The 10,060-nt window shown below is 36.8% G+C and overlaps 1 protein-coding gene across 1 annotated transcript in view; it reads left to right on the top strand.

Moving 5' to 3' along the window:
• The first annotated feature begins 2,925 nt into the window (after positions 1-2,925).
• Positions 2,926-10,060, top strand: part of TTC39B (tetratricopeptide repeat domain 39B) — a 24,380-nt gene continuing 17,245 nt past the window's right edge. Inside the window, exons 1-4 of the mRNA XM_010288691.1 lie at positions 2,926-3,023; positions 5,522-5,653; positions 7,255-7,331; positions 8,460-8,527. Of these exons, the coding sequence (XP_010286993.1) occupies positions 2,929-3,023; positions 5,522-5,653; positions 7,255-7,331; positions 8,460-8,527 (372 nt within the window). The 5' untranslated portion in view covers positions 2,926-2,928. The remainder of the gene's footprint in view (positions 3,024-5,521; positions 5,654-7,254; positions 7,332-8,459; positions 8,528-10,060) is intronic.

Below are 10,060 nucleotides of genomic sequence, written 5' to 3'. Positions count from 1 at the left end.
AGGTTCATTTTTCAGGAAGGAATTGTGGAAGGTGCCTCTGTTAAAATTGTAAGGCATTTTGCATTTTGGCCTGTAAATTCATGCAAGATGTGAACATGAAGTGATGATTTGCATTTACAATTTAATGTCTGATGTTCTAATTTTTCAAAGATTGTTCAAGTTAGATCTGAGAAGTGCAAAGTCCTTTGTTAATTTCAACGCGAGTAGCATCATAAAAATAAAAAGTTGTGTACACTGAATCATGAAAAAGAAAGTTCTTAAACCCTATGTGACCTACAGCAAATAGATGCTTTCTCATAAAAATCTGTATGCTTGCTATACTGCTTTCCTTTTCCCCTTCATCAAGGAGGAGCTAAATGGGAAGAATTGATTGGGGTATTTGAGAGACAGAGGAGAAAGTAAAAAATCAAACAGATTAAGCAAACTTTATTAAAAGGGGAAATAAAAAATTGTGCATGATCCTGTTGAATTCATAGTGAAAATGGTGTCTTATTTTGTAACCAGCTTGGACCAATGCTACTACTCTTCCCTCTCAATTTTTATTGAGAGGTGTGTTTCAGAAACTTTTGACATAGTATGTATAGCAGAGGAAATTTGAGAAGTAAACCTATAGATTTACTCAGATATACTTCTGTCATTGAATAGTCTTGATTATCAACTATCCTGCAAAGATGAATCATACAGGCTTACACACCAAAAGATATAGGACTTTGGGGAAAAAAAAACCCAAACAAAACCCCAACCCAAACACTCCACTTCTTTCGCAGTTCAGTTGTAACATTTCAGTTAAAGTAGTCTCAAAGATGACTGCTATTGCTTTACCTGAAGGATTTTTCTTATTGGGGCTTGTGTATTTATACATAGACGTAAGTAAACTTGCTGTGCAGTAACTTCCCTGAAATACTTCTAAGAAAATTGGAAAGCAATTTAGATACCTAGCTTAAGGGTATTTAAGTGAGAGAATATAAACTGATAGTGGCAACGGAATGCCATGTGTTGTTGACATAGGGAATCAATGAAGAGAACATGGATGTAGTAGATTTGCTCGCCAGTAGCCCTACAGTACTAATCAGTACAGGCTAATAAAGACTTTGGTACCTGTACCTATACCCTACACAGTAGGGCAAACATAGGCAGTGTTGCAGTGCTCATTCCCCAGGCCCTCACCTGAGACTAAATGTCGGGATGAAACCTGGGGTGTGATGGGCTGGCAGGAACACTACACACATGGGAAAAGAGGCAGACACTTTGCTAGTAAGACTTGTTCTGGTTGACTGGATTGCCATGGTGCCTCTTCTCTGCTGGTGTGACAGTGGTACTTTTGGTGGACAATTGGAGATCAAGGCTGTAGGTTGCGTTCAGAATATGACCTTTCCTGCAGCGTTTGTGCAGCTGAAGGACGCAAGAGCTTAGCAAGTAGCTAATGGTAACAGTTGAAGCAGAGCTGCAAATGCTTCAGCTTCTAAGAACTGTAGGTTTTTGTTATATAAAATTACATAAATCTTAAAATAGTATACGTAATAATCAAGTTGGATCCCAGGATGGGAGAAAATAAAGGTATTTAAAATTGTTGGTAACAGTCTGATGGTAAAACTGCCATATTTTGACTGTTGGGCAATTCACTGCTTCATTATGAAGGGCAGGATTTACCTCTTGGTATGTTCAATAATAAATATCTAGTAGTTGCCAAGCATTGAGTTAGATATTTTATTTTTGTATGAAAGGTAAATTTTTCAAGTACTGCCACTAAAAAATGACAGAAAATAAAGCTGAGAAAAGAGTTTTGGGATGACATCGAACCTTATGCCAATTTTCTGCCCCAGAAGGGATACAAAAACCAAAGCCAATGTTTTCAAAGATTTTGGGTGATGGAGAGAGGAGGAGGGTAGGGGGAGTTGATGATTCTAGGTAAAAACCTGTGCAATCATATTTTCATGTCACCCTTTTTCTTGGCTTGTTCGGTGTGTGTATGTGTTACTGTCAGAGCAGCTGCACTCCTCTGTTGTTTCTTTCATTAAATTCCTCCTTCAGGATTCTCCTCTTCTGGTCAGCACTTGAATATTCATCTCATTGACATCTGTTGGTTACTACTGCTTAACCTTACTTGGATAAAGCCCATTATAGAGTCTAAAGCTGTAGATGGGTTATCTTTTCCAGATCCAGCTGTGCACACTGAAGGCTGTGTACCTAGCTATTAATCACTACTGTGAGCGTACAGTTTGTGACCAGTTCTGCCCATGGAGCAATTTGTGAGTGCTCCCAAATCTTTCAGACAAAACTGTCCAAGGTAGCAGTTTTGTTAGATCGCTTCCTCTTAAGCAAGTGCATGTGAGTTTACTTGAAGTGAATTAGGAAGAACAAAAGTTTTTGACGTAGCTGCAGGCTTCTGATAGGATTATTTTTGACATAGCTTTTTGCAGAGTGAGTGTCTGTTTACTGCTTTCTTGGATGAAAATATTAATTTGTCATCTCTCTCAAGATTTAGATCTGAATACAGAGTCTGAAACTGCATTTGTACTGATACAAAGAATCGAGAGCTTGGACACATTCATAAATTTTGAGTATTTCTGTTATATAAATATGTGGGTTTTTTATATATATATGTGTGTGTGTATATATATAAAAAAGTAGCAGTATGTGTGTTATATGTATACAAGTAGCAGTAAAAATTACTCCACTGTGTATTGACTAGTAAAAGAAGGAGCATAAAGCCATGAACATCACTTGAATAAGAAAAGATGGCACACCCATGCAGCATGGATAAAGAGTTAAGCATATGACTTGTTTTTGTAAAGCTAGATTTAAAAAATGAGTAATAAAATTGCTATAAAAGATCTTGTGTGTTATATAAGGGAAAAGAAGTAATTTAATTTTATATTTATATTTACAGTTTGACTAAACTAAGAATCTTTTTTTAGGGCATCCAAGATGGATCTCAAGTGTGCTCTGGAAGAATGTTCAATGGCACTGAACTTATTTCTAAACAATAAGTTCTCTGAAGCCCTGGAACTACTTCGTCCATGGTGAGGTCCTGTTATTTGCTGAAGTTACTGTAAACAGATAGTACACAGTATGCTGTTTGGTAGCTGAAGATTAATTCAAGGCCTCTGAAGATAGTAGTTTTCATTTATTCCCTTTTGTCTGAAAGCATTTGGCAGTACCTTTGGGTTTTAGCAGTGTACTTCTTTCTCCTTAAGACTATTGCAAAACCTACTGATGAAGCACTGAATTGTTCTGTTAGAGTTTATCGTTCCAGCTGTCTGTCTTTGTGCAAAAGCAGGGGAGCAAGACCTCATCCAACATATCTTTGATCAGAGAATTTGTGAAATGGAACTGCTTTTGACAAGACAACAAAGCTGGAACAAAACTCCAGAATACTCCTTTTGTTGCTTTTTATATTACATTTGAGTGATGATAGTGTTTACCCTTAAAGCCCACCATTTGATATTTTGACTAATTCTGGCTGTTCCCCTGTTGCCCTTGCTCCACTGAGAAAAGCATGTCAGTGCAGATGTAGGGAACTAAAGAATACCAAAAGGTTTGTAGAACAAACCTAGCTTACCTGTGACTGGGTGGGGAGGCAATCTGGATGACTACTTTTTAGAACTGCAGTCTGAATCCCGTTCACTGTTCTTCTCTCTGTCTCTAAGATGCATATGATGTTGATGGATATGTGAGAGGGACCAGTACCTTGTGTTAGTATAGTGAGGTAAAGTTCTCACTTTGCAGTTTGATGATAGTAAGACTGGTTTAAGAAGGATGAGTTGGTGATGTTAGGTCAGCAGTATGAACAGGTGGAAGAACATTGTTAAATAAACCTTGGGAGGATGACACAGCTATCAAGTGTTTGCTTTTAGTGGCATGGAGAGCTTAAGCGTAGAGGAGGTAGGCAGAAATAATACCTTTTCAAACTAGCTGTACTTACACTCAAGCTCTCTTCTCTGAGCATTGTGCAGTGTTATTTGTAATAGAGCAGTGCTTTTGAGATGGCCCACCTGCACTTGTGTATGCCAAAACTATTTTTGGATAGTATTGCAAAATAGTAAGTTCTACATGCAAGGATTATGCATGTGTGTGTTACTAAATACACACACACATATATTACACAAATGTCTTTTGTATGTTTCATGTATATATATTTTGTGTTGTAAAACAAAAAAAATTGTTTCAGACAATAGTGTTTTTATGTACAGTGAAGTATTTGTTTTAGTTGATGTTTGCTACAAGGAAAAAAATATTCTAGACTCTATAGTTTTGATGCTTTAAGACCCTGGCAGCTAATAGACTTCGAGCTCATTATGTAGCATATTCAACTAATCTGCAAAGGAAGACCTAGCCTAGCAAGGAAATGAAAAGCCACCTTTAAAAAAGAAAAATCCCAATTGTTTTATTGAAAAATAGCCTTTTAATGAAAGTTAAACTTAAGTGCTTAAATAATGTAAACATTTTAGGGAAAGTGTTGATATATTTAAGAAATAAATATTAATAATAAGTAGCACATGGGTCTGTCTTCCTTGACGCTGCTGAAGGTTCTTGTCTTCAAAACTACATTTGGTGGGTGGCTTCTTGATTTATGGGGGAAGAAAAAAAAAGTTGAGGAAACTGGAGAGGAACCAACAGATGTCTAGCAGCATGGCTAGAAGACTAAAACATAGGGCTCATTAAAATTGTGAGAGCTGGATTCGTTTCAGTTTGGCAAAAAGGAGACTTGGTGGTTAATCTAATAGTGGTCTTGAGCTATTGAGAAGAAGTTGCAAAGACAAGGACATCCTTCTCCATAGTGGCAGGTAATAAAACAAGAGTCAGTCACCACAAGTTGAGGCTTAGGAAGTTCAAACAAGACATTAGGAAAAAGTACATTGATAGTACAGTACCAGAGGTACCACCAGAAGGCTATGGCATTTTCTTGAACCTCTTGAAACTTGGTTACACAAAACCTGAGTTTGCCTGACATAACTTTGGCAATATTGCTGCTGCAACTGGTAGGTTTGACTATATGACCTCCAGTAGCCACTTTCCAACAATAATAGTTTTTTTTTGATTGTATAATTATGTTGTGAAAGCCAGGCTGGTTCAATGTAGCTTTTTATGCAGAACTGAGCGTGTGTGTACCGGCTTTTCTGTGACACAGATGTGGATTTTTTTTATCTTTGGATCAAGTAATAATGCTAGAAGGATGTCCTTCTTATGTTAGGTGAAAGCAGCTGAACAAGTATTTATGTCAAGGCTTAATTAGCCAAATTAAATAGATACACCACCAGACTATAAATGGGATATAATTAATTGCAATGTTTGTGTAACCCAATTGGGCTATTTTTTGGAACTTGCTGCAATAACCTGTGGAGGTAGACATGTAGCACCCAGTGGAAGATGATACTTGCTAGGTTATGTTCTCATGTCCATTACTTTCCTACTTTATTCTTCTGTCTTCTCACAAATTAAGGCAAGTGTCTCAGCATTTAATTTTATATTGTAATTTAAAGTTTTGCTTAAATGCAGAAGACTTATGTGTTTGTCCTAGGTCTAAAGATAGTATGTACCATGCCCTTGGGTACAGCACTATTTTAGTTATGCAAGCTGCTATGACCTTTGAACAGCAGGATATACAAATGGGAATTTCTACAATGAAGGAAGCTTTGCAAACCTGCCAAAGGTAAGTTCAAGCAATGACCATTTATGAGGTATTTAATCCACTAAGTGTTCTTTGTAAGATATCCCAGCTGTCTGTAAGCTTTCAAAGCAGGCTATTGTCAGTATGGTAGTGATCTAGATTTGTGAAGGTGGAGTAAGTGTCACTATCCAATTATTATTGGTAAGGCTATGTTTCTTGGAATTACGGAAACAAAAGACTTGTCAGGTCTGGGCATGTATAGCCTCTAAAGTTTGTTAAATGGCTGGTTGGCCATGTAGACCTACATGTAAGCTGACAGTACATGATTGAACTGCCTGAGCTGTTTCAACCTGTGACTTCTTGTTTTCTGTGGGGATCAACAATTTAAAAGCTCCATATTTTGAATTTACCTTTTCATCATGAAAATACTCTTCTTTTTAAAAGTTGGTTTCAAAGGTGGACCCAGTAGTCTAATAGGACTAAGCTTGTACTGAGATTTCTTCAGTTTGTTAGTTTAGACATTTAACATCATCTCCTTAGCAATGACAAACAAAAGAAAGGGACATGGGATGAAATTACCAGATACTACCTGAAGAAAATAAAGGGCCAGCGCTTTGTCCCTCTTTTTCAGGTGTGCTATTGAGTCACAGTTTCATCTGAACTATGTTGTTTAGCATGTCTGAAAATCAGGTGCCTGTTTGTACTTTAGCTAATTTCAATAAGGGCCGCCATGTCTGCAAGATACAAACTTTTATGTATAAGTGCTCTGGTCTAATCTGTCACAAAACTCATAAAAATGCAAGATAAAGGCAATCAAACACTCAACGGTGAAGAACTGCCAGAACTACATGTGCCTTAATTGACCCTTTTTTTTGCTATGCATTATGTTAACCTGTAGTGTTATAATATTATTGTTTGGATCCTGTGCTTTTCAATGTGCAGAATAGTGTAAACAAATGATCAGCTAATGCTCAGTATTTGTACTTAATGACTTCCTGGCTTACAAAATACATTCCTTTTCTGAATGTTGAATTGTTTCTTTAGCTTCTTCATAAAGCTGATTTGTTTGACAGTGGTAACAAATTCATTTTTGGAATGTCATACTAAAATAAACCAATTCATAACATGGACAGTTCAGATCTGTTGAAAGTGAAATATGTGACTGTTTGGCATCATATCTAGCATAAGATGCCACAAAATACTGAAGTATTAGAGCTCCTTTTGATTTTTCATCCTAATTCTGAGTGCAATTTTAAGAAACGGAAAAAGTAATTAATAAAACTTTGAAGTCCAGTTCAGGTGGCTTACACAGCATCAGAGAGATCTCGGCAGCAGGTGGGTGGAGGTGAGATGGAAGCTATTGTACATTTAAAGTAGATTAATGTATGCTTAGAACATCAGTGACGGTTGGATAGGCTTCTGAGCCTAAATGTATACCAGTGGCCATGGTTAGACTGCTCAAAGAACTGCAACTACTGGCAAATCATCACTTTACTAGGAATGTCTATAAGTTGTGGTTGGAAATGGTTAAGTAAATAAAATTTAAAAAAAGTAAATAGAAAGTAAATAATTAAGTTCAAGTTTGTGCTGAAATGTTGCTCAGCCTGTGTGTGTTTCTTTTCTTTGATGTATGACTGATTTAGATTCAGGAAAAGAAGCACAGTGGTGGAATCCTTGTCCAATCTAGTTTCTAAACAATCAGTGGATCAATTGAGTGAAGGTAAGTGGTTTATAATACAACTAAAATAACAAAGTGAAAAAATCTTCAAAAACATCCTACCAACATGTACTAAAATGCTTGACTACTGGTATGGTGGGTTTTTTTATAATTTGAAAGCAAAGCTTCTCAAAATGGGGGATTCAGACTAATTTTTTTTGGCTCTGAGCATGCATGAATTAAAGGAATGCCTTTCACAACACGTTACAGGACTGAAGAGAGATTTACAGATTTACCTTTTTTTTTTTTTTAACTTAAGACCACTCCCAAAAGTTTAAGAATCATTGGTGCTGTGGAATAAGTCCTTGACATTAGTTGCATTGGGATCTAAATATATTAACAAGTTTTGTGCTTGTCTGTTTTGCCTTAAGGTGTTTGGGAAATGGTATCAGTACATTGTTCATGGCTCTGAAAATGCTGATCTCCTATTTCTGATTCAGGCAGAATCAAGTATGCCTTTTTTCCTAACCTGACACAAAATAATTCTCTTTAATACTTGACACATCAAACTCACCATGTGTGCACTGTACATGCAGCAGCCTTGTGCATGTGGCTGGTCTTGCAGCATGGGTGCAAGGTAACTTGTTTCATTATGTTAAGTCAAATATGCTTCTCAGTGCTGCATGAGGACAGAAAGTCTGCCTGGAGCTTTTGGTTTGTTGAGCATGACTTGATGAAAACCTGTTCATAGTGTCTTACTGGATTTGGGAAAAGCCTGAGCCACAGTGAGTGTTACCATTCATCTGTAAAAGTTTTTTCTAAGACATGGAAGGAGGATTGGAAGAACTAGTTGCTGTAGACTGATATTTAAACTTAGGATCAATGGAAAGTACAGGAGACCATCTGCCAGAATGACAGGTAGCTTTTGCCCTCGGCTTGAGTCAGCTCTAGCAAGTTCAAAGTTTCTGTCTGAGAAGTGAAATAGAAGACTATTTTTAGCTAGCTTCCCAATTACTATTTCTACTGGGATTTGTGTGTTATGGCTATTACTCAGCAGTTATCAAAACAGCAATAGCAGACTCTTGGGGATTTTTTCCTTTCTTGCCAGCATTTTATTTGTTTCATTTATTCCAAGAAGAGAATATTGGCAATAACTTTTGCGACAGTAAATAACTTTTCTTTCTTATATAGAGGAAATGCATGCTGAAATCTGCTATGCTGAATGCTTACTACAGAAGGCAGCTCTCACCTTCGTACAGGTAAAGCCAATTGCTTATTTCCTATCTCCCTGCAGCAGTTTAATGGGAAGATGTTAGTACTTGTGAAACATCATTCCCACAATAAACATGGTATTTAAACGCAAACTTTTTTCTACTGGATCACTGTTGTTTCATAACATTGAAAGCATCGTAAATGCTGTGCTACCCAGCAAAATCCTTTGTTTATATGAATAACCAAAGATGTTACTGATACCCAGGAATGAAAAACCAAAGGTATATATTGAAGTCTTATACAGATAGTATGTTTAAATATCTTGCATCACATCTGACAGTGGCCAGTACTTGTTTAAAAGGATATTCAAGTATGAGAAAATGTCTTGTTTGAAAGTCCAAGATTTTTTTTGCATGAAAAGGATAGAATGTTTCCCAACTAACAAAACTTCAACTGATGCGCACTTGTCTCTGATTCGCTCTCCATGCACTTTTGACATGGTGTCAGGAACAATACAGTAATGAATGATTATGAAATGAGCGTGCGTTAGCATTGCTGAGGTAGTAACTCAGTTCACAGATCTGCTGTTTAATGCTGTCTGGTGCTGCTTGTTTAGCTTGTGGTTCAGGGACTTCATGCTACACTGTTTTCAAATTTGATTTGAAATCTGATTCCTGAAAATGGGAGGTGTTAAATCATACTCTTTTTTTACAATTTTTATTTTAGATAATCCCTTCAGATACAAATTATGAGGAAGAAGCAAGGCACAAAGATATTAAGATGAGATGGACCTAAAAAGTTAATTTGGCAAAGCTTTATAAGCCACTTAATGCAGTACTTTGGCCAAAAGTATCAGGAAATATTATTAATGGAATGCCAGTCTTCCTTTAACTGACTTTCTCCTTTACTAACCAAATGGAAGCAACCCTCTTTTTTGCTTTGTGGGTAGGTTTTCTTAAGCATCAAGAGAATTTTTAAACAGTTGAAGGAGGTTAGTTTAGGACTGTATGAAATGGAACAAACCCTTAGGGGTATTCTTGCTCTAAAGCAGCACCTCACTATCCACCATGTGAGAGATCCATTGCTGTTGACAATAATACCTGCTCAGCTGATTGCTGTCATGTCCCGTATTTTTCATTCTTAGTCAACCTTTGTTCATCTGAGGATGATGATGATAATGAAAATGTAACCATTCAGAAAGAGATAGCAGTAATGCTTGTATTAAAACACTTGTGTTTGGGTGTTCAGTCTTGCAGACAAAACAGTTGAGGTCTTTTGAAATGGTGACCTTTTTATGGAAGCCACAATTTCTTTTTGTTGATGATTCTGAGGCTTTTTTGTGCTTTTTCATTTTCCATATCACATATGCTCTCTCTGGGTACTTAAACGTGCATTTCTGAAATGCCTGCACATGTTCCCCTTATGTGTGAATTCTAAGAGAAAAAATTCTGTCCTGTTGAACTATTAACCATCTTGCTTTTCAGGAATTTATTTTTCATGGCTAGTACATTGCGGCTTTACTTCCGATTTTCTAGAAGTTAATAAGCATATATGTTGGGTAGTACACGTGGTTACTGTTG

This window comes from Phaethon lepturus, unplaced genomic scaffold (genome assembly GCF_000687285.1).
Source record: "Phaethon lepturus isolate BGI_N335 unplaced genomic scaffold, ASM68728v1 scaffold22736, whole genome shotgun sequence".
Taxonomy (NCBI): Eukaryota; Metazoa; Chordata; class Aves; order Phaethontiformes; family Phaethontidae; genus Phaethon; species Phaethon lepturus.
The sequence above is the reverse complement of the archived record's forward strand: the minus strand, read 5'-3'. Positions and strand labels throughout refer to the sequence as shown.